General features: G+C 35.6%; 1 protein-coding gene across 1 annotated transcript in view; it reads right to left on the reverse strand.

Annotated features, from left to right (window-relative positions):
• LOC123546985 (U4/U6.U5 small nuclear ribonucleoprotein 27 kDa protein-like) overlaps positions 1-26,544 on the reverse strand; it is a 47,846-nt gene that overhangs the window by 17,164 nt on the left and 4,138 nt on the right. Inside the window, exons 2-3 of the mRNA XM_045333696.2 lie at positions 22,484-22,543; positions 17,297-17,375 (exon numbers count right to left, since the gene is read on the reverse strand). Coding sequence (XP_045189631.1) covers positions 17,297-17,375; positions 22,484-22,543 — 139 coding nt within the window. The remainder of the gene's footprint in view (positions 1-17,296; positions 17,376-22,483; positions 22,544-26,544) is intronic.

Raw genomic sequence — 26,544 nt, forward strand, 5'->3', positions numbered from 1 at the left:
ATCCCCCGCCGAAAGGGTTTGTGGTGAGGAATGGCAAAAAAATATTTAAGGCAAAAAGTTAAGGATGTTAATAAGAAGCAAATAATTTCATTAGTCAAAATCAATTTAACAGAAAACAAATGTTTGATTAAAGAGTACATAATAAATGTATGATACTTTGATCCTGACTAAAGAATTTATTTTGAATGGGATATGCTTACTGTAATAAGCTTTGCTTTTAAAATTAAATGCAGTTAATTGAAATGTGAGCTTGAAGTTTAACTGGAACGAAATATTGTCTTTGAGTGGTTTGGCACCAGGTGTTGCTGTTTAACATGTACAGTTGAACTTAAAAGAACAGATGTCCTTAAGATAACACAATCAAGTAAGATATCTTGAACATGGCTGAGGGCAAGGTTTGTGCAGTCACAACTTAACACGTTGAAGGTTTGAACATTTAAAAAAAAAAAAAGGATGGAAATATATATATCTATATAGATATATGTATATATTTATTTTTTTAGGGGGTGGGGCTGCGGGGGAACGGGTGAGGAAACAAAATTTCACATGTTGATTATAAATATTGATGGAAAATTAAAAATAAAAAAAAAATAAAACAAGAGGGTCATGATGACCCTGGATCGCTCACCAGAGTAATATGAGCTACATGTTTCAAATGTCAAACTGATGATTTTTAGAAATTTTTTGGAAGATTTTCCAATGTACAATCAAGTAACCCCTGGGGCGGGGCCAATTTTACCCCGGGGGTCATGATTTGAACAAAGTTTGTAGAAGTCTACTAGGCAATGTTACATATCAAATATCTAAGATCTAGGCCTTCTGGTTTATTTTTAGCAAATTTATGAAGATTTCCCTATGTACAATCAAGTAACCCATGGGCTGGGTCAATTTGACCCTTGGGGTCAAGAATTGAACAAATTTTGTAGAGGTCCACTAGGCAATGCTACATGTCAAATATCTAAGCTCTAGGCCTTCTGGTTTATTTTTAGAAAATCAAGTAACCCCATGGGGCAGGGTCAATTTGACTGGGGGGGGGGGGGGGGGGTCATGATTTGAACAAATTTTGTAGAAGTCTACTAGGCAATGCTACATATCAAATATCTAAGATCTAGGCCTTCTGGGTTTTTTTAAAGAAAATTTTTTGAAGATTTTCCTATATAAAATCAAGTGACCCCTGGGGCGGGGGTCAATTTTGACCCCCGGGGTCATGATTTGAACAAATTTTGTAACGGTCCACTAAGCAATGCTACATGTCAAATATCTAAGCTCTAGGCCTTCAGGTTTATTTTTAGAAAATTTTGAAGATTTTTGTATGTACAATCAAGTAACCAATTTGACCCCGGGGATCAAGATTTGAACAAATTTTGTAGAAGTCTATAAGGCAATGCTACATGTCAAATATCTAAGATCTAGGCCTTCTGGTTTATTTTTAGAATCTTTTTGAAGATTTTCCTATATAAAATCAAGTGACCTATGGGGTGGGGTCAATTTTGACCCCGGGGGTCATGATTTGAACAAATTTTGTAGAGGTCCACTAGGTAATGCTACAGGTCAAATATCTAAGCTCTAGGCCTTCTGGTTTATTTTTTAAATTTTTTTGAAGATTTTCCTATAGAAATCTATGTAAAATCAAGTGACCCCTGGGGCAGGGTCAATTTTGACCCCGGGGTCATGATTTGAACAACTTTAGTAGAGATCCACTAGGCAATGCTATATGTCAAATAACTAAGCTCTAGGGCTTCTGGTTTCTGAGAAGATTTTTTAAGATTTTCCTATGTAAAATCAAGTGACCCCTGGGGCGGGATCAATTTTGACCCCGGGGTCATGATTTGAACAAATTTCGTAGAGGTCCACTAGGCAATGCTTGACACCAAATATCTAAGCTCTAGGGCTTCTGGTTTTTGAGAAGATGATTTTTAAAAATTTTCCTTTCAGTTGCCATGGCAACCAGAGTTCTGCATGGAATTCAATTCTTTGAACAATTTTTGTAGAGCTTCACCCAAGGAACATTCCTGTGAAGTTTGGATGAAATTGGCCTAGCGGTTTATAAGGAGATGTCGTTTAAAGTAAAAGTTTACGGACGGACAACGGACGGTGAACGATAAGAATAGCTCACCCTGAGCCTTTGGCTCTGGTGAGCTAAAAAAATGGGTGAAGTGTGTGTGTGTGTGTGTGTGTGGGGGGGGGGGGGGGGGGGGGGGGGGGGCGGCAGAGGATGCATGATCAGTGGTGGGCATGACTGCAGGGGTGTAAAATTTTTTTTCACACCACTCGCCCTGCAGGACTAGTAGCCAGTAATATCTACTCGCCCTTAGTGAACAGCCACTCGCCCTAATAATTGACACTTTTAATACTGTCACTTTTATGAAAGGAGTATTATGTACAATAGTATTATTTCCCGAAAAATATTTATTTTGAAAAGTGTCTAAAAAATTTGGACACAATAATCATCGTCCATCCACCCGTGTTGAAAAAGATGAAAAAAAAAACGTGGAGATCAAAGCGGTATTTTTGCTCGAGATTGTCATGGCATTACGTCATGTTTTCACGCCATGTGACACATCACTGTCTGATCTTACCGCATCGGTTCTTAAAATTGCTGAGAAATAGAAATCAATAAAAAGTTTCTTCTTAATTTGCTATCAAAAGCGAATGTGCTATATCCCGTATAAAAGGTAAATGTCTCAAACGTTAGTTACTATAGTGGATATCCTACCTCTGTAACCTATTTGCCCTCAAGGAATTAACATTATTGTTTGACAAAAAAAAAACTTTTAAATTGTTGGTCAAAAAATACATGTACAAAGATTCATTTAAAACTTATTAAAAACCGCAATGACATCACATTGCTTTATTTTAAAATTGCATTTCTATTTACGTTCACGAGGTCACGTAACCTATTCTGCCGCACTAACAGAAAATCTGTTTGCCAAAAATCGTTTTACTTCATGTATTGTAATTGCTGCCGCTTTTTCATTATTTAAGATTTTTTTATTCTGTTTTTTGTTCTTTCTGGTCAAAAGTCTGAATTTTATGCCCAGTGTATTCATCATTTATTTACTTTTAGAAAGAAATAAGTAACTAAGATCGCGCTGTTTGAATTTTTACAAATGATTATATGAAAATTCCACCGTTTTTATAGAATTTTGCCTTTATTCCTGTCGATATCTTATTAAGATCATTATAGAATTCAAATAGTATTATTTCTCAAGAGGTGTTGAAAACTTGAAGCGAAAATGTTAAAAAATGAATGCACTACACACGGGTTTTGTGTACGTGTCGACGTAAATTAGATATTTAATACGATAGGTCGCACGTGCTTGTGGAATGGAAAATTACCGGCATGACGTTTTGATATCTTTACAATTCACGGGTAAATTCCAGTCAATCCAGGTAGCGACTGAACCATCTCAAAGTTTGTTGACGTTTTGGAGTTGTAATTTCTGAATTTTGGTAAAGTAAGGACGTAAAAAACCACTCGCCCAATCGGTCGAGTATACAGCGAGGTCCACTCGTCCTACTCAGACTTTAACTCGCCAATGCGAGCGGGCGAGTGGAATTTTACACCCCTGAATTGACTGGGTGGAGGAGCGAGGTGGGAGAATGGTACAACTTGCATGTTGATAAATATTCATGGAAGGTTTGAAAAAAATCTAAAATAAGGAATGATAAAAAAAAAAAATATATATATATATATATATATATATATATTTTTTTTTTGGTGGGGGGGGGTGTGTGTGACCAAGGCAAGTGGGTGACCAGGTGTGGATGCGCAACTTCACATGTTTATAGTAAATGTTCATAGAAAAGAATGAAAGAAATTTAATGAAATTCTGCCAAATGGTTTGTTATGTACAAATATGTGGATTTTTAGACAATTAAAGGGCAATAACTCTGAAGTTACAAAAGAAATCTGTACCAAATTGTGTGTGCACAACCACATTATGGTGATCTAAATTCTGTTAAAGTTTCATAGTTTAAGGTCAAATATATCAAAAGTTATGATGCAGAAATTGCCATATCTATAGTACCCTATATAGTTAACACTAGAAACTTGTAAAAATAAAAAAAAAAAAAAAAAAAAATTTATATTTTTTTTTGGAGGTGGGGGGGGGGGGGGGGGGGGGGGGGGGGGGGGAAGGGGTGTGATCAAGGTCAGGGGCTGACCAGGTGTGGGTACACAACTTCACATGTTAACAATAAATAATAATGGAAAAGAATGAAAGAAATTTAATGAAATTCTACCAAATGGTAAAATTGTTATGTACAAATATCTGGATTTTTATACAATTAAAGGGCAATAACTCTTAATTTACACGTAAATCCGAACGAAATTGGGTGTACACAACCACATTATGGTGATCTAAATTCTGTTTAAGTTTCATAGTTCTAGGTCAAATATATCAAAAGTTATGATGCAGAAATTGCCTTATTTATAGTACCCTATATAGTTAACACTAGAAACTTCTAAGGGCCTATAACTCTAGTGTTACTAAGGCAATCTGACTGAAACTTGACGGGCCGCAAGAACTCATAGTGGCGAACATGTATATGAAGTTTTATATAAATATTCCCAACTACTTCCCAGATATGGCTCCGGACGGACAGACGGAAAGACGGACGGATGGACAACGCCAAAACTATATCCCTCAGACTTTCGTCGGGGGATAATAAGTCTGATCAGATTTAATTACTGATTGCAATATTTTGCAAAGCTATGATTGAATTACTAATAACTTGACATCAGTAATCATGATTACATAAATTTGTGATTACTAATTATATTACATTTAATTTCTGACAATGACATACAATAGTCAGGGCACCAAACTCAGTCAAAACATAGAAGTTGGACAAACAATGAACTTTAAGGGTCATGTATAATTTTGTACCTGATAAAAACAGCAGGCTTTCATTGACAAGCACTATTTGGCCAAAAAATTAGGGCTTAAATTAAAGCTTGGACTATTGTTGCCAAAAATAAGGGCTCCCAGGTGACCTCAGGCCTAAACATATACTGTTGTTTGTTGTTTATTTAAAGGTGTATGCCTGGAGGTTATAAATAATTTAGAGCATAACTATGTTTCATGAAGCTGTAACCTAGGAATTCATGGAAACCGGTAGAAGCATCCTCTTTTGTTTGTTTTGGGTTTAACGACTTTTTTAACAGTATTTCAGTCATGTAACGGCTGACAGTTAACCTAACCAGTGTTCTTGGATTCTGTATCAGTACAAACCTGTTCTCCGCAAGTAACTGCCAACTTCCCCACATGAATCAGAGGTGGAGGACGAATGATTTTAGACACAATGTCTTTCATCAAATCGTCACGGAGAACATAAGCCCGGCCCGAGGACCGAACTCACCATCCCCGCGATCCAAAGACCGACGCTCTCCCACTGTAAATGAATCTTAAAGAATATTAACTTCAGTAAGTTAATTGGTTCATTATATGCATGATTTTGTGCAAAATGTTTTCAAGTTCAGACAGAAATTACAAAACAAGAGGGCCTTGAAGGCCCTGTATCACTTACCTGACCTAGTGACCTAAAGATCATCAAGATAGTTTCATTAAAATATGGTCATAAATATGGCCTCTAAAGTGTTAACTAGCTTTTCCTTTTATTTAACCTAGTGACCTAGTTTTTGATCCAACATGACCCAGATTCAGATTGGACCTTAAGATCATCAAGATAAACATTCTGACTAAGTTTCATGAAGATACAGTCACAAATGTGGCCTCTAGGGTGTTAACTAGCTTTTCCTTTGATCTGACCTTGTGACCTAGTTTTTGACCCTGCATGACCCAGATTCAAACTGGACTTTGAAATCATCATACGTAACATTCTGAACAAGATTCATGAAATTACAGTCATAAATGTGGCCTCTATAGTGTTAACAAGCTTTTCCTTTGATTTGACCTGGTGACCTTGTTTTTGATCCCAGATGACCCAATATCAAACTCATCCAAGATTTTATTGAGGGTAACATTCTGACTAAGTTTCTTTAAGACTGGGCCAAAATTGCGACATCTAGAGTGTTAACGAGCTATTCCTTTGATTTGACCTGGTGACCTAGTTGTTGACCCCAGATGACCCAATATCAAATTCATCCAAAATTTTATTGAAGGTAACATTCTGACGAAGTTTCATTAAGATTAGGTCAAAATTGTGACCTCTAGAGTGTTAACAAGCTTTTGCTTTGACATGACCTGGTGACCTAGTTTTTAAACCCAGATGACCCAATATAGAACTTGTCCAAGATTTTATTGAGGGTAATATTCTGACCAAGTTTCATTAAGATTAGATCAAAATTGTGACCTCTACAGTGTTAACAGTCAAATTGTTGACGACGACGGACACAGGGCGATCACAAAAGCTCACCTTGAGCATTTTGTGCTCAGGTGAGCTAAAAATAAGGATAATTAAAAAAAACAAGAGGACCATGATGGTCCTGAATCGCTTACTTGTCTCCACATGACCCAATTTTCATGAAGATCCATTGATAAATATGGCTTCTAGAGAGGTCACAAAGTTTTTCTATTATCTGACCTAATGACCTAGTTTTTGGAGGCACATGACCCAGTTTTGAACTTGACCTAATATTATCAAGGTGAACATTCTCACCAATTTTCATAAAGATCTCATGAAGAGTATGGCCTCTAGAGAGGTCACAAGGTTTTTCTATTTTTATACCTACTGACCTAGTTTTGACCACACGTGACCCAGTTTCAAACTTTATCTAGATATCATCAAGGTGAACATTCAGACAAATTTTCATGAAGATCCATTGAAAAATATGGCCTCTAGAGTGGTCAAAAAGTTTTTCTATTTTTAGACCTACTGACCTAGTTTTTAACCGCAGTTGACCCAGTTTCGAACTTGACCTAGATATCATCAAGATGAATATTCAGACCAACTTTCATACAGATCCCATGAAATATATATATATATATAGCCTCTAGAGAGGTCACAAGGTCTTTTTATTATTTGACCTACTGACCTAGTTTTTGATGGCATGTGACCCAGTTTCGAACTTGACTTATCAAGGTGAACATTCTGACCAATTTTCATGAAGATCCATTGAAAAGTATGGCCTCTAGAGAGGTCACAAGGTTTTTCAATTTTTAGACCTACTGACCTAGTTTTCCACCGCACGTGACCCAGTTTCGAACTTGTCCTAGATATCATCAAGATAAACATTCTGACCAACTTTCATAAAGATCCCATGAAAAATGTGACCTCTAGAGTGGTCACAAGCAAAAGTTTACGGACGGACGCCACGCGATCACAAAAGCTCACCTTGTCACTTTGTGACAGGTGAGCTAAAAAAAAAAAAAGGGCCTTTATTTAGGAATTTGGCCCTTTCTGAGTGTTTTGTTTTTTTTTAGGAATTTTAGGGAGGCCTAAAAAATTAGGAATGTTAGGGCCATTTGAAAGCCTGAAAAGGACAAGTAAAATGAATTATTTGTCTATCAGTAGAAATCCCCATGAACAAAACACTTAAACCGCCATTAGTTCTTTTGCCAGTGATTTAACAAGAGCTGTCACAGAAGACAGGGCGCTCGACTATTTTGATGCTGGAAAGTGAAACTGCGTACATCTGAGGAAGCTGGAGCTGTCACTGGAGTGTTTAACGACTCAAATGTGGATGAAGATATTGGACAATAGCTTAAGTCTCAAAAAATTAAATCAGTATAAAAGGAACATAATTCATGGAAAACTTCTGCAAAAGTAATGCACCATGTGTCATATCATGTGGCTAATAATTTGGAACAACTATTTTAAGTTTTAATCAAATCTTTTAGTAATACTGCAGATACAGCAGAAGTGCATCGCAACTTGAACCGGAACTTCTGTTAGTAAAAAGAGGGCATAACTCAGAATGTACGGGTGCCGACATTATCGAACTTGTGTTGTATGATGTGAGTGATGATGTGGAACAACTATTTGATTAAATCCTTTTAGTAACAGCAAAGATATAACAAGAGCACCGCCTTGCGGGTGCTGACGCTCATCTGATTTTTTTTGTATAATAGAAATATTGTCCTACCCATAATTTTCTAAGTCTAAAAAGGGCCATCACTCTTGCAAAAAGCAGGATAGAGTTATGTTTCTTGATGTACAGTGTCCACTTATGATCGTGAAAAACTGTTGCAAGTTTTAAAGCAATAGCTTTAATGGTTTATGAGAAAAGTTGACTTAAACATAATATTCAACCAAGAAAATGATTTTTCTAAGTCCAAAAGGGGCAATAATTATTGCAAAAAGCAGGATGGAGTTATGTTGCTTGCTGTACAGGGTCAGCTTATGATGGTGAACAAGAGCTGCAAGTTTTAAAGCAATAGCTTTGATAGTTTAGGCCAGAGTTTTTTTATTTTTCGTTTTACGGGAGCGCCGGTCCTAAATATTGCAAAAGTGGAATAAAATTAAAATTCATTTTCCCGAGTTTTATGTTATTTTTTCCGCCGGTTGGTTGTTTACAGCCCCAAAGAAAATAAAATTAGTGTATTTTCACCTGGACGTAATTTCACAGGAAGGGAGTTTAACGTGTGCAAAATATCGTGTTTTGCCGTACATTTATCGGCATTAACAGGGTGTAAAATTCCACTCGCCTGCTCGCATTGGCGAGTTAAGTCTGAGTAGGACGAGTGGACCTCACTGTGTACTCGGCCGATCGGGCGAGTGGTTTTTTTTACGTCCTTACTTTTACCAAATTCAGAAATTACATCTACAAAACGTCAACAAACTTTGAGATGGTTCAGTCGCTACCTGGATTGACTGGAATTACCCGCGAATCGTAAAGATATCAAACGTCATGCCGGTAATTTTCCATTCCACAAGCACGTGTGACCTATCGTAACATCTAATTTACATCGACACGTACACAAAAACCGTGCGTTAGTGCATTCATTTTTTAATATTTTCGCATCAAGTTTTCAACACCCTTGAGAAATAATTACTTTTTGAATTCTATAATGATTTTAATAAGATATCGACAGAAATGTAGGCAAAATTTCTATAAAAATACGGTCGAATTTCCATATAATCATTTGTAAAAATTCAAACAGCGCGATCTTAGTTTACTTATTTTTCTTTCTAAAGTAAATAAATGATGAATACTATGGGCTTAAAAATTCAGACTTTTGACCAGAAAGTACAAAAAACAGAATAAAAAAATCTTAAATAATGAAAAAGCGGCTGCGATTACAATGCATGGAGTAAGACGATTTTCGGCAAACAGATTTCTGTTAGTGCGGCAGAATAGGTTACGTGACCTCGTGAACGTGAGTAGAAATGCGATTTTAAAATAAAGCATGTGATGTCACTGCGGTTTTTTCATATGTTTTAAAATGAATCTTTGTACATGTATTTTTTTACCAACAATTTAAAAGTTTTTTCTTGTCAAACAATAATGTAAATTCCTTGAGGGCAAATAGGTCACAGAGGTAGGATATCCACTATAGTAACTATCGTTTGAGACATTTACCTTTTATACGGGATATAGCACATTCGCTTTTGATAACAAATTAAAGAAGAAATTTTTTATTGATTTCTATTTCTCAGCAATTTTAAGAACCGATGCGGTACGATCAGACAGTGATATGTCACATGGCGCGAAAACATGACGTAATGCCATGACAATCTCGAGCAAAAATACCGCTTTGATCTCCGCTTCAGATGTCAAGATACTGACACACTTCTTTTAGCTCTTAGAGAGGTGTAATTGATCATGAAAACATAGGTCACATGACTTAGTTTATCACTGAATAGTTACCGATAATCTTTAACGTTTTTTTTCTCTCTTTCTACACGGGTGGATGGACGATGATTGTATCCAAATTTTTTAGACACTTTTCAAAAATATATTTTTCGGGAAATAATACTATTGTACATAATACTCCTTTCATAAAGTGACAGTATTTAAAGTATTAAATTGTCTAAAGATTGTCTTACTCACATTTTGTTTTCATAGATTCAACTTAAAGTTTGCCATAGAAAGGTAATACAATATCAAAGGTGCTTTGACATTAAATTTTATTCAAACATTAGTTGTTTGCAGAACAAATAAATGTTTGTAACAACAGATTTTTTTTTACATTTCTATTTCAATGGTGACCCCTCGATCACACTTTACACAGGCTTGGGACTGTCTGGCATAAAGCAGCTGGTAGTGTTGGCAAAATCTCAGACAGATGGTCCATTTCTTTTTTAACTTCAATAGAATTCATAAGTGTATAAAGAATAATAAAGAATACTTTTTATTGGAGACAATATTTTAATAAAAAGTGATGCAACTTCAGTACTTGACTTAGTGTAGTATAAAAAGGTGCAAATTACAGAAGCAACTTCAGTACTTGAACTAAGTGTATTATAAAAAGGTGCAAATTACAGAGTTAAATGAAGTAAATTTTCAGATTACTTTTTGCTAGATTATCTTTCATTTTTCATCACTGAAAAAAAAATCTTGCCCTCTGCACTGTGACTGTTATTCAAAGTTATTAAATACTTTATTTTGCTGATAAAATCCAGTATATTATGAGCTGGCATAAACTGTAAAGTTAGCTCGTTAAAGATGATATTGGTGAAAGATACAATAAGTAAATATTGTGTATAAAAAGCAGAGGTTACACAGCAGAAGATGCAAGCAAACCAAACCACCAAATTACTACACTACTAAGCCACTTTATACCAGACGTGTTTAGTCTCTACTTGCTGTCACTGAAATTTACTGTGGCAGTTGTAACAGATAAAATAATTTTTGTCTTCCACTTAAATTAAGTAAAACAAGCTTTCTGAATTTTAAAGGCTTGCCAGTGTGAGTTACAGTGCCTGAAGCAGTTTATTCACAAGCATGCATGAAAATTTTATTCAATGTTCATCCTGTATAAATGGCTTTTATAGTCTTAAAACATAACAATACATCACAATATTAAATACTGGACACAAACACAAGAAAACAAAACTTGAAACGAAAGTTCATCAAAATAAAAAAAATCTTAAAAAATTCTATTTTATTTTTATTTTTTTCCGAGATGCTCACTTTCAAGCTTTTTATTTTTATTCTTATTCCCTCCTCCCCCTGCTCATTTTTCAAAAATCTCCCGTAAAACGAAAGATAAAAAAACTCTGGCCTTAAGAGAAAAAGTTGACCTAAACATAAAACTTAACCAAGAAATCTGATATTTTCTAAGTCCAAAAGGGGCCATAAATCTTGCAAAAAGCAGGATGGAGTTATGTTTCTTGCTGTACAGGGTCAGCTTATGATTGTGAACAAGTGTTGCAAGTTTTAAAGGAATAGCTTTGATAGTTTAGGATAAAAGCTGACCTAAACATAAAACTTAACCAAGAAAACTGATTTTCTAAGTTCAAAAGGGGCAATAATTCTTGCAAAAAGCAAGATGGAGTTATGTTTCTTGATGTACAGGGTCTGCTTATGATGGTGAACAAGTATTCCAAGTTTCAAAGCAATAGCTTTGATAGTTTAGGAGAAAAGCTGACCTAAACATAAAACTTAACCAAGAAATCTGATATTTTCTAAGTACAAAAGGGGCCATAAATCTTGCAAAAAGCAAGATGGAGTTATGTTTCTTGCTACACAGGGTCAGCTTATGATGGTGAACAAGTATTCCAAGTTTCAAAGCAATAGCTTTGATAGTTTAGGAGAAAAGCTGACCTAAACATAAAACTTAACCAGGCAACGCCGACGCCGACGCCGACAACCGCTCAAGTGATGACAATAACTCATCATTTTTTTTCAAAAAATCAGATGAGCTAAAAAGCATCAAAATTAAACTTATTCTAAGTAAAAAGGGGATATAACTCATAAAACATTTCTGCCAGAGTGACTGACCTTGTGCCATATGATGAGGATGATGATCTGGAAAAACTAACTTAAGTTTTCATCAAATTCATTATGTGATGACAAAGATGTAGTGAAAGTGCACCACAATTAACCTGAAATTCTAAGTAAAAAGGGGGCATAATTCATGAAATATTGGTGGAAGAGTTACGGCCCTTGTATCATATGATGCAGATGATGATGTAGTACAACTATTCTAAGTTTGAATCAAATCCATTTGGTAGTAACAGAGATAAAGTGAAAGTGCATCAAAACTTTAACCTGAAATTTTAAGTACAAAAGGGGGATAACTCATAAAATACAGGTGTCACAGTTATGACCCTTGTGTCAAATGATGTAGTGGTGATGATGAACAATTATTTTAAGTATGAATCAAATCCCTTATGAAATAACAGAGATATAGTGAAAATGCATCAAAATTAACATAAAATTCTAAGTAAAAAGGGGGCATAATTCATGAAAAATTGGTGCCAGAGTTACGAACCTTGTGTCATATGATATGGGTGATGATGTGGAACAACTATTTTAAGTTTGAATCAAATCCATTTAGTAATAACTGAGATAAAGTGGATGTGCACCAAAACTTTAACCTGAAATTCTAAGTAACAAGAGGGTCATGATGACCCTGAATCACTCACCTGAGTAATATGAGACAAATGCAGGGCCCACACTGGGCTGAAAAAAGTTGGAGCCACTTTTTTTCTCGGAAACGGTAGGGAGGTTGCTGGAGAGGTTTCCCTTCCCGCGGTCCGTTGAAAATTTTTGTTACTTCCCATAAGCAAATGGTGATATTCTAGCTATATAGGGGGACTTTTGAATGAAAGCGGGTATACCTCTAAAGCAAGTTTTGTATTTTAAAATGTTGTTGGATGTTTGAAGCAACCTGTCTGAAATATTTTTCCATTACAGCTTCTTTTTGTTGTGGGCCTACTATGTAAATGCATGGCCCGGGGGCTGTGTTTTTGGTGCTCTGTGCTTCCGAGAAATCTACCCTGATACAGGATTACATTTCAAATCCATTCCTAACTTTTAAAGACATTCAAAAAACTTGGCAAACACCTTTACTAATTACTTACTAAGATCACAGACACGGGTCCAGTGTATTTTTTTTTTTTGATTAATATAAAAAACAACCTTTTTTTCACACAAATAGCTTTCTACAGTATATGTTAGTCAAATGAAAAAAAAAAATGATGACAAAAATCCGGTCACAGTGTCTGACGGTGGCGACAACGTTAAAAAATTCATCAAACCATTCATTATTTTGCCGATTTATTTATTAATTATTTGATCCATGGAAATTAAAGGCATCAATCATTTAATCTGCCGTAATGACAACAAAACAAAAAGATTATTTTAACCCGATAATCGGTTGCTAATTGGTTGCAAATTGCATCTTCTCGCGTGTCAAGATGTTTATTACACATTGTTATATGTAAAGTAAGCGCAGACTGGGTAGTACTATCCCGAAATAAGTTAATTTTATAAGGTAAAATTATCGGAACCAGTCAACTGTTTTTTAACATAATTTCTCGGAGGTTACGATTTAGAACGTCTGAAACAAAATGGCGGTCCAAATTACGAACATTTTTTTCATTTTCGCCACTCGTGATTTTTCTTCGCCACTTTCATCGCAGATTCGCCAAATGGCTCGAGTGGCGAACGACAGCGTGGGCCCTGAAATGTTTAAAATGGAAAACCGATGCTAAAATATTAGAAAGTAGGTCAGTAGGTCACATTCATGGTCACTGAGCGTTAGTTTTAAGTGTGCAAAACTGTACATGTCATCCAAATTTCAAGGCTATATCTTAAAAAATAAGAAAGTAGGTCAGTAGGTCAAGGTCACAGTCAAGTGACCCCTAATCACTTGGGGTCTTTAGGTAATTATAATCAAGCAGTCCAGGAAATATGATCTGATAATTTTTGAAGTATGTATTCCTATATAACTCATATAACAAGTGACCCCCAGGGCGGGGCCTCTTTTCACCCCAGGGGCATAATTTGAACAATCTTGTTAGAGATCCACTAGGCAATGCTACATACCGAATATCAACGGCCTAGGCTTTGAACTTTCAGACAAGAAGATTTTTTTCCCTATAGATATGTCTATGTTAAATTTGGGACCCCTAGGGCTGGGCCTCTTTTCACCCCAGGGGCATAATTTGAACAAGTTTGGTAGTGGAACACTAGGCAAGGCAACCTACCAAATATCAAAAGCCTATGCCTTGCAGTTTCAGGCAAGAACATTTTTAAAGTTTTTTCCTATGTAAGTCTTATGTAAAACTTGAGACCCCCCGGGGCAGGGCCTCTTTTCAACCCAGGGGCATTATTTGAACAATTTTGGTAGAGGACCACAAGGCAATGCAATATAACAAATATCAAAAGCCTAGGCCTTGCAGTTTCAAACAAGAAGATTTTTAAAGTTCTTTCCTATATAAGTCTATGTAAAACTTTAGACTCCCCTGAGGCAGTGCCTCTTTTCACCCCAGGGTTATAATTTGAACAATTTTGGTAGAGGACCATAAGGCAATGCTACATACTAAATATCAAAGGCCTAGGTCGTGTGGTTTTAGACAAGAAGATTTTAAAAGTTTTTTTTCTATATGTCTATGTAAAACTTTTGACCCCCGGGGCAGGGCCTCTTTTCACCCCAGGGGCACAATTTGAACAAACTTATAAGAGGACCATTAGATGATGTTACAAGCCAAATATCAAGGCTCTATGCCTTGCGGTTTTGGACAAGAAGATTTTAAAAGTTTTTCCTTTCGGTTGCCATGACAACCAGAGTTCTGCATGGAATTCAATTCTTTGAACAATTTTGAAAGGAGGCCACCCAATTATCATTCCTGTGAAGTTTGGTATAATTCTGCCTAGTGGTTTTCAAGAATTTTTTTTTAGACAAGAGATCACAGAGTGATCTTGGCGCCCACCAATGTGCCATTTTTGAGTGTTCCAAATTTCAAGACTTACTGACTAGCTCAAGGTCAAATTTCATTTCCGTACACAACACAAATCTATGCAAGTGGTCCAAATTTGAAGGCTGTAGCTTGAGAAATGTAAAAGTAGGTCACTAGGTCAAAATCCAGGTCAAATTTTACTTCGGAATACAAAACTATGCATGTGGTCCAAATATGAAGCCTGTACCTTCAAAAATGTGAAAGTAGGTCACTAGGTCAATGTAAAGGTCAAAGTTTGTTTCGGTACACAAAACTATGCATGTGGTCCAAATCTGAAGGCTGTAGCTTGAGAAATGTAAAAGTAGGTCACTAGGTCAAAATCAAGGTCAAATTTTATTTCGGAATACAAAACTATGCATGTGGTCCAAATTTGAAGCCTGTACCTTAAAAATGTGAAAGTAGGTCACTAGGTCAATGTAAAGGTCAAAGGTCATTTCAGTACACAAAACTATGCAAGTGGTCCAAATTTGAAGGCTGTAGCTTGAGAAATGTAAAAGTAGGTCACTAGGTCAAAATCAAGGTCAAATTTTATTTCAGAATACAAAACTATGCATGTGGTCCAAATTTGAAGCCTGTACCTTCAAAAATGTGAAAGTAGGTCACTAGGTCAATGTCACGGTCAAAGTTTTTTTCGGTACACAAAACTATGCATGTAGTCCAAATTGAAGGCTGTAGCTTGAGAAATGTGAAAGTAGGTCACTAGGTCAAAATCAATGTCAAATTTCATTTTGAAACACGAAACTATGCATATGGTCCAAATTTGATGCCTGTACCTTCAAAAATGTGAAAGTAGGTCACTAGGTCAAAATAAAGGTCAAAGTTTTTTCCAGTGCACAAAATTATGCATGTGGTCCAAATTTGAAGGCTGTAGCTACAGAAATGTGAAAGTAGGTCACAAGGTCAAAATCAAGGTCAACTCATGTCAAGGTTCATCTTGCCACTCAAAAAATATACATGTGGTCCAAGTTTGAATGTTGTAGTTACTGACAAGAACATTTTAAAAGCTTTTCCCTATATAAGTCTATATGAACCATGTGACCCCGGGGCGGGGCCATATTTAACCCTAGGAGGAAAATTTGAACAAACTTGGTAGAGAACCACTAGATGATGCTACATTACAAGTATCAAAGCCCTAGGCTTTGTGGTTTGGACAAGAAGATTTTCAAAGTTTTTCCCTATATAAGTCTATGTAAACCATATGACCCCAGGGCGGGGCCATATTTGACCCTAGGGGTATAATTTGAACAATCTTAGTTGAAGACCACTAGATTATGTCACATACAAAATATCAAAGCCCTAGGCCCTGTGGTTTTGGACAAGAGATTATTCAAAGTTTTTCCCTATATAAGTCTATATAAACCATGTGACCCCCAGGGCGGGGCCATATTTGACCCCAGAGAAATAATTTGAATCATCTTGGTAGAGGACCACTAGATGATGCTTCATACCAAATATCAAAGCCCTAGGCTCTGTGGTTTTGGACAAGAAGGTTTTCAAAGTTTTTTCCCTATATAAATCTATATAAATTATAGAAATAAACAAAGGGCCATAACTCACTCATAAATTGTTGAACCAGTCTGATTTTCAGGGGGACACAACTAGGGTACCAATACATCATTCTGACAAAGTTTGGTCAAAATCCCCCCAGTAGTTTCTGAGGAGATGCGATAATGAGAAATTGTTAACGGACGGACGGACGGACGGACGGAATGACGGACGGACGGACCACGGACGCAGAGTGATTTTAATAGCCCACCATCATCATGATGGTGGGCTAAAAATGTTGACGGACAGACAATGCACGACGGACATTGAGCGGTCACAAAAGCTCACCATGAGCCTTTGGCTCAGGTGAGCTAAGAAGGGGGGATGATTCATGAAATACTGGTGCCAGAATTATGACCCTTGTGCCTTATGATGTGGGTGGTGATGAGGAACAATTATTTTAAGTTTGAAGCAAATCCATCAAGTAATAACAAAGATAGAGAAAGTGCATCAAAACTTTAACCAAAGTGCGGACTTCGTATAGTCGAGCTAAAAATTTCTGAACGTACAATTTTGAAATTTAGTCTATGTGTAGAACAATATGTTAAGTTTCACAACTGAAACAAATTCAAATTCTGGTATCATATAAATTTGCTCATTTTACGACTTCAACCCATCTTTGAAAAGTCACAAAAATATACCAAAACTTCTAGAATTTACAAACTACTGTTACGAGGGAAGTGACAACACAAACAGAATAAAGTTGTTGTCGTGCCCTGTCATTAAAGAGCATTTAATGTGTGTGAAATTTAAGGTTTTCTAGTAAAAGTCAAAATCTACACTTCCTTATTTCTATAAAATGTATTATGTTCATTTCTTAAAAACGCTGGAATTCTTTCATGTGTATTTTTTTTTACTTTTTAACAACTGGCTTTGTTAGTAAACCGAATAAAAAGTCATCAAGAGTCCCCATTTGAACAAACCAAAAACCAACCTGTCATCTCTGTCATGTCTTCTTTCTCTTGACCTTGACCTTCTACGACCTTTGTCACGTGATCTACTTCTTCTGTGCCCTTAAAACATGGATATACAATGCATATCTACTAATTATCAAATTTTACATTATATATGATATATAGGTAAACATCTATTTTTACTCATTGGTCATGCCATATACATGGTCGGTAAACATGCAATCCAATTCCCCCTGAGAATACGCTTAAAATGGGTTGCGCAACATCCGATGCTGGTCATGTACGTAAAAAAGACCAATTTCAGGTATGTGAAATTATGTTTTTGCTCAGTAAGACACAGTCATAAATGTTCTCCAAAAAGCAAAATGCTTTTCAGCCTCAATATGATAAAACATCATACATGTCAAATAGCTGTTTGTAATTTATGATTTGGCCCAATTATCACATAAATTCTGGCAACACGAATTGTGAAAAAAGTATATGAACAGAAAAAAGTATATCAACAAAACTGTAATAAGCGCTAAGATTCTCAAAAAGAATGCCAAAATGTGTGCAAGGTCACATCATGGTAAAGACTCGAGCTCGGCACATAATTAGGTGAAAATATGCAATTTCTGACTATTTCAGGGGCCATAACTTTAACAAGAGGGTCATGATGACCCTGGATCGCTCACCTGAGTAATATGAGCTACATGTTTCAAATGTCAAACTGATGATAAAATATTAAGAAAGTCAGTAGGTCACATTCATGGTCAGTGAAATTCAGTTTTACGATTTGTGTGCAAAACTGTGTATGTCATCAAAATTTCAAGGCTGTATCTTAAAAAAACAAAAAAGTAGGTCAGTAGGTCAAGGTCACAGTCAAGTGACATCATATTACTTGGGGTCATCAGGTAATTATAATTAAACAGTCTTGGAAATAGGATCAGATGATTTTTTTTAGGAATTTTTCCCTATATAACTCACATAATAACTAAGTGACCCCAGGGCGGGGAATCTTTTAACCCCAGGGGCATAATTTGAACAATTTTGGTAGAGGACTACTAGACAATGCATCATACCAAATATCAAAACCTAGGTTGTATGGTTTCAGGCAAGAAGATTTTTAAAGCTTTTTCCTATATAAGTCTAATATAAAACTTGGGACCCCTGGGGCGGGGCCATATTTAACCCTAGGGGGATAATTTTAACAATCTTAGTAGAGGACTACTAGATGATGCTACATAACAAATATCAAAGCCCTAGGCCATGTGGTTTTGTACAAGAAGATTTTCAAAGTTTTCCCTATATAAGTCTATATAAACCATGTGACCTCCGGGGTGGGGCCATATTTGACCCTAGAGGGAAAATTTGAACAAATTTGGTAGAGGACCACTAGATGATGCTACACACCAGAAATCAAAGCCCTAGGCCCTGTGGTTTTGGACAAGAAGATTTTTAAAAAATTTCTTTTCTGTTGCCATGGCAACCAGAGTTCTGCATGGAATTCAATTCTTTGAATAATTTTGAAAGGTGGCCACATAAGGATCATTCCTGTGAAGTTTGGTGTAATTCTGCCCAGTGGTTTTTAAGAAGAAGATTTTTTTAGAAAATGTTGACGGACGGACGACGGACATTGAGCGGTCACAAAAGCTCACCATGAGCTAAAAATAGGGGATGGAGCCAGCCAAAAAATAGGAGGTGTGTAAGTTTATATAATGATAAAGACTCATGCAAGTTTTCATCCATTTATACCATATACTTTTTGAGCTAGGTGCGTCAGAAGGTGAAAATGTGCATTTTTGACTATTTCAGGGGCCACAACTCAGAAAATAGGGGGCGGAGGCAGATAAAAAAAAATAGGAGGTGCACATGTTCATATCATGATAAAGACTCATGCAAGGTTTAATCAATTTACATGTGATCAGGGTTTCAGAAATCGCATGTCCGGAGTCCCGGGGGCTACCAGAAAATTCTATCGGGCTACTAATTTTTTTCAGAGCGTGCCCGCCGGGCTATCTTGAAACTCCGTAACGAGTAGCCCGGAAATCAATAATTTAGTCTTCAAATATAATTTTGATAGTTGTCTATAATCCCCTTGTTTATCAAGAGATACACGCCCGAGGCTTTAATTACCTTACCACCTACTGTCACAATCGGCAAACAATTAACCGTTTAATCGTACCCGCAGGCAAATGTTACAAAAACACGTGCACGAGTGATTTTAGACTGGTCCAATAACACTGAAGTCGGTGATCGGTTTTGTTTAAAACAATGTGCAAACCAGTCTTAAAATTACGTCATTTTAGCGCCACCTGCCAAAGTGTACTTTCGGTTTCGCTGACCTCAATATTTATCGAGCGATCAGAAAGAAAAGATATTTGATTTTGAGGCAGTTTAGTGCTTACACTTATTGTTTATGCTTTTCAGTTTAAATACTTGCCTAACATGAAAAACAAAATCAACCATGATTTAGCAAAATATCAGAAAGTATACATAATTTTGGACAAACATAAATTCGGATAAGTGAATACACAGTGCCAAGAAACTGAGAGACGTTATATACGCGGTTCTAGTCTGTTTATTAAACTAACAGATGTATAGAATCAGACAGAATTATTAAATCAACTTTAAATAATTTTGAGATAAATTACAATTCATACAGCTCTAAGGAATTTGCAAGTTTATAAAAATTGATTTTGTATTGCCATGTTGCAATAACTATCTGGAGTACTCCTGATAATATTTCTCAGTTTAAATACATGTAGTTTTATTTTTTAAAATGAGAAAAAGGAGTAATGATAATTGCTATTTAAGACAACAAAATTTATAACAATGTGCGCATGGCTAAAATTATGAAACCTCTAATGATTTAATCATTCCATCCACTGTAGTATAGAAGCACATAGTAAATAAACCGAAATGGCCATTGCCAAATAAACGTAAATGTTCGGGCTACCAGATTAAAATTCTGGTAGGCTACCAATAAATTTGCAGATTTCTGAAACCCTGATGTGATACATTTTTAGTTAGGCGTGTCACAATTGCTTAGTTTGTTATGTACAAATATGAGGATTTTTAAACAATTAAAGGGCAATAACTCTGAAGTTACAAAAGAGATCCTGACGAAACTGTGTGTGCAATACCACATTATGGTGATCCATAGGTCAAATATATCACAAGTTATGAAGCATAAATTGCCATATTTATAGTACCTTATATAGGTAACACTAGAAACTTCTAAGGGCCATAACTCTGGTCAGGGTTTCCTCTGGGTCAATTTCACTTTGCGCCAACAAATTCGCCAATCAGGAAAAGTTAGCGCCAGTGGCTCTCAAGTTGGAGCCAATAGTCTGTGATGGGCGACATACCGTTTTCTTTTTCAATCTCTTTTTCATTTGATTCTTTACAGTAACCATGCAATTTGCTCTTGAACCAGTCTATCCTAATATCACATTAAATCAAAAATAGTTTTTAATCTTCTCAACCATTTTCAAGAACATTTTCTAAACCAAGTTTTTGCTCAATCTAATATAAAATTATCCCTTTAGATAGTTTGCCATTTTTAATTATCTCCCTTTAAGGGTCATTTTCACTAAATATATGTTTTTAAAACATGAATATTTATCCTAATATCATAATTGAATCAAAAAAAGTTTTTAATCTTCTCAACCATTTTCAGGAACATTTTCTAAACAAAAGTAATTGCTCAATCTATAAAATTATCTCTTTATATAGTTTGCCATTTTAAATTATCTCCCTTTAATGGTTATTTTCACTAAATAGATGTTTTTAAAACATGAATATTTATCTCTTTATTCTTTTAACTTTTTATTTCAAAATTAATTTAGGTCATTTATCAAAAACAGTGTTGTTTTATATTATTTTATAACTTTTGAAAAGCTTTTTAAAAATGCTTAAGTTTCATTATATATATAACTAAATTTCTGTTTCCTTTCATACATACTAATGTATGGCGAAAATACCACCTACAGGTATTATTAGCACTTTGTTTCAAAGCTCTGGGGTTGAGCTTTTTACAATTATCCCCGTGTATCAATGCTTTACGTTGGGCACATAAAAGAACCAAAAGAACTGCTTTAGTTCATTTGTATCTCAAAAATTCTCCGATTGAAATTATACGACCGCGACTGAAATTCTCCGATTGAAATTATACGACCGCGACTGAAATTTACGAACGGGGTAAATTTATTTAACAACGCTTGTGCAAAATTGATCTATTTACGATCGGAGAATATGTGTATCTTTTAATCGTGTCATTATTTCCGGCATTTTCTCGGTCTCAGTTACTTCGGCGAATCGGATTGTCATTAAAATAACCTGTAAATTTATCTCGCGTTTTTTGCATCATAAAAAGGTAGTGCTTAGACGAAGCACGCAGCTAATATTTCGTTTCATTTGCTTTCGTGTAAGTAGGCGGGGCTAAATTTGGCGAATCAGATTGACTGATAATCGTTCTTGCGTGGAGGAACGCTCTAGTGACTAGGCGAAGTTTTAAATTATGCCCCGAGGTGTAAATCGATATTGACATGTTGTGTATTGTCTTCGTGTAGTGTTAAGTATCGGATAATCCGTTATTGCGTCACTGAGAAAGATCACAAGATCAGATCGACGATTATCTTGTAGGCGCCAATGAAATTCGCCAATTGAAGATTTTTAGCGCCAGAATTTATATTTTGTCGCATTTGGCGCCATTGGCGACCGACAGCGGGAACCCTGCTGGTGTTACTTGGGCAATCTGACTGAAACTTGATGGGCCACATAACCCATAGTGGTGAACATGTATATGAAGTTTTATATAAATATTCCCAATCACTTCCTAGTTATGGCTCCGGACGGATGGACGGAAAGAAGGACGAACACTCCAAAACTATATCCCTCTGCCTTTGACAGGGGATAAAAAAAACTTTAACCAAGAAGGTGGGGACACAGACAGACACAGACGCTGACGCCGGGGTGAGTAGGATAGCTCTCCATATACTTCGTATAGTCAAGCTTAAAATAAGGAGATTTAACCTAATGACCTACTCACCTAGTTAAAGGACCATGGTAAACTTTCTGACCAAGTTTCATTAAGGTTGGGCCTAAATTGAATTTTTACTGTAAAAATGTTAATGCTGGACAATGCATTCATGATGGACATTGGGCAATCACAACTGTTCACTTCCAGCATGCTGTGAGTGCTTAAGTAAGCCAATAAAACCTACTTCTGTGCCTATCTCTATCCCTGGAACGATCCCTTTCTCTAGATTTTGACCGTCTTCGTTCTGCAATTAAAAAACATTTCGAAAATTAGTCGTGTGTATTGGCTGACAGGTCTATCAGCAACACAGTAATTATATTGTGTATAGGACACAAATGAACTACAATATTTTCAACTTTCTTAATGAATAAGTAATGATTTTATATAGTTTTAAATGTTATTTACTTAACATATCAATACTTATCTGATTTTTTTTCAGCCGATAAAACGAATGAGATCATGTCTGTATAAAAATCCGTTGATTTTCTATTATTAGAAATGATAAAACATGGATTGCCGAACGTCCATGTTGATTTGTAAAAAGTGGCTTAAACTTTTATTCTTAAAACACAAATTTATATATACCAGTAGGCCCCTATATATTTTTGAAGAATGGAAAAGCTTATATTAAACTAGAGATGCTTTTGAGAAAAGCGCATGTCTCCCACAACTGCCAATATGAAAAATGTTAGCTTCTCTAGATGTTTTAGACGAGTGGATCCAATTAGATGGTCTGGATGAGTGGATCCAATCAGTAATTCAAGGGCCATAAATCAAAAGTGCCTGGGCGGATTTGGCTATTTATCGAACTTGGGTAAGGTCTTATGGCCAAACACATTTTGTTAAAGTTTGGTGAAGATCGGATGAGAAATGTTCGACTTAGAGAGTGGACAAGAGTAAACAGACGGATTTTTTCGGTAATTCAAGGGCCGTAACTCCAAAATGCCTAGACCGATTTGGCTAGTTATCGAACTTGGCCGAGGTCTCATGGTCAAACACATTTTGTTAAAGTTTGGTGAAGATCGGATGAGAAATGTTCGACTTAGAGTGCGGACAAGAGTAAAAAGGCCGATTTTTCGATAATTCAAGGGCCGTAACTCCAAAATGCCTGGACCGATTTGGCTAGTTATCGAACTTGGCCGAGGTCTCATGGACAAACACATTTTGTTCAAGTTTGGTGAAGATCGGATGAGAAATGTTTGATTAAGAGTGTGGACATGAGTAAAAAGGCCAATTTTTCGATATTTCAAGGGCCGTAACTCCAAAATGCCTAGACCGATTTGGCTAGTTATCGAACTTGGCCGAGGTCTCATGGTCAAACACATTTTGTTTAAGTTTGGTGAAGATTGGATGAGAAATATTCGAATCAGAGTGTGGACAAGAGTAAAAAGACCGATTTTTGGTAATTCAAGGGCCATAACTCCAAGACGCCTGGACCGATTTGGCTAGTTATCAAACTTGGCCGAGGTCTTATGGTCAAACACATTTTGTTTAAGTTTGGTGAAAATCGGATGAGAAATGTTCAACTTAGAGTGCGGACAAGCTTTGTGACAGACACACACACAGACTGGAGTAAATCAATATGTCTCCCACACCACTGTGTGGTGGGAGACATAACAAGCAATTCATTAATTAATTTTGACTATTATTTCGAATTCTAACATGATCAGCAGCAATTGCTATATAAACATATAGCGAAATCGCCTATACATGAATCTACGATAAAATATGGTTGGCTGTTACATTTCAACCCCCTATGATTATGAGAGATTCTACTTCAGTTCCATTACATACAAATTATTTCCACAGACACTTGGGGTATGGACCTCCCCCCCCTCCCCAGCCCAAACTACTACGCACCTGTATATATTTTTTATCATCATCATTGTATATCGAGACCCAGACACTAATCACACAAACATTGTTAAACTTATTTGAGCTAATTTAAAAAAATATATTATATCTCATTAGGGGGGGGGGGGGGGGTTCATACCCCAAGTGTCTGTGATTATTTCAGGGCAAAACAGTTGAAAACAGAATTTCAAAAACATTAATCAAGGGGTAGGACGTGAAGTCATTGCACACTTGGTTCAAGCGGGCAAAATGGTTGCAAACTTACAAAATGCCGGATATTTTCTGAAATCATCGCATGTTCGCTTGCTTTTTTATCAGGTAAGTGGGTTTCTATGGTACTTTGAACTCTATGGATATGTGCATGCATCAGTTCTATGTCTACGTCACACTCGGTTCTGCGTTTCAGGGTTGTAGATTTCGAATTGTCAGAGTTATTGAAGTTATAAAATGGTCATGTCCATGTTTTTAAATTTTAATTGCGTCGTTTCCTGCCGTTTTTAACATTCTAATGATCAAACTAGCCTGTTTTGGGGCCCTGATCGACATGTCCGCAATCAACTGCAGCGCAAGCGCAGTACATACTTGTAAAATAAGAACAGTAGCTATGGTATTACGCAATGTTAATAAAAAGCTATTGAACTAATTAATGCATTTCTTTATCTGATGAAAATGTTTTTTGATATGGGTGGTTTTCAAAATAATGAAGCTTTTTCTTCTCTCTCACCTTACTTTAATTCAGTTCAGTTTTAGAATGTGTTTTGGAGCAAATTATATCCAAATCAATGTAATCAATAAATGTGTGCAATTTTATCTTGATGGCTCAAGCAGTTTTAAAGTTATATTAAATTATATAGCTAATTTTGTCCCCTGTGCACCCAAAAAAGTGTGACATTTTACATGAAGTATAGTTTTCAACTGTGGTTTACTTTTTAAAATCATGCTTTATTGTTACAGCTTTGACTTTTTTATGTAACTTAAACTCTGCACATTTAAATAAAATACTTCTTTTTCATTACATACATCTTATTGTTACCAATATTTCACATCTTGTGATGGAACCCCCTTCACAAAAAATAGTGAAAAAAATACTAAATTAAAATGTTGAACACTACAATTTCATAACCCTATTACTTTTTAAAGTCTTAATGTTTTTCTAAGATGTTTATCCTTTCAGCTATGAAGACACAGTATGATTTTTTTCTTTAATAAATCGACTTTCTCAGAAACTTGATGAATTTCTATACACCTAAAAATGTCCCCTGTGCACCTTTTCAGTTGTTAAGTGTCAGATTTCTTTTATTCTTTAAATAAAATAGGATTTTACTTTATTTTCCTTGAAAGGGAGTTACAACAGATACAAAAGCAGCGTTCAACTTCACATATTACAGACTGTTAAATATTCACAAAGACAAAAGTGATGTCCCCTGTGCACCCTTTTTTACATATATCAATTATCATAGCATTCCAGTAATTTGTGGTGGCAGTTCTATATTCTTAGCAGTGTGAATGCAAAATTTAGGCATTACTTGATAATTTAGCATTATATAAGAAACCCTGGACAATTTAAAATTCATTGTTTGCATTTTTTCTGAAGTTGCCAGTTTTCAAGTTTGAAAGTGGAAACGTCAATTTTATTGCTTCTTAAGCTCTTAAGTTTACCTACATATGTAAATGTTCACTAGTAAATATTGTGTAGTTAAAAGAATTTTACTTACCATGAACATATTCTATGAATAAATATTTTGACACAATTTGTCCCCTGTGCACCCTTTTTAGTAAAATTATAAAGTATGTATGAATTTTACTATTCCGTTTTATCATGCATGGCATTTAGCCATTTTTCTTCTCTGAATAAGCAGTTCATGTAAGCTAAATGATTTCAATGTGTTAGTTATGTTTAAAGTCACTTATTTTTTATTTAAAGCATTACATTCTGTTGAATTTTCATGTTTTTGTAGTGAAAATTTTCAATTTTGTAGTTATTTTGTGGAATAAACTAATTTTTTAATAGTATTTGTCTAAAGTTGATTACCATTAGTCTTTTTATGAATAGAAAACTAATAATGGATGAATATTACACTGATCTTCAGTATCTGTCCCCTGTGCATCTGTAGACAATTCTAGAAATTAGAATTACTGGACATTCTTGAAATTTGGCATGTGGTTTATAAACATGCGAAGTGTGAGAAAAAAATAGGTTTTATAATTATATGTTAGTTATATTGCATTCAGCAACAACTTTTCTAGGTAATGTTTTATTTTCATGTCAGATTTGTGCAGAAAGGGTGATTTTAAAAACCAATGTTCACAAACATATGATTAAATAAGTTTCAAACAATACACATACACCCATTACTTATCATTTATGTTGAAAAAAATACTGTTATACAT

The sequence above is a fragment of the Mercenaria mercenaria genome, chromosome 9 (assembly GCF_021730395.1).
Source record: "Mercenaria mercenaria strain notata chromosome 9, MADL_Memer_1, whole genome shotgun sequence".
NCBI classification, from domain to species: Eukaryota; Metazoa; Mollusca; class Bivalvia; order Venerida; family Veneridae; genus Mercenaria; species Mercenaria mercenaria.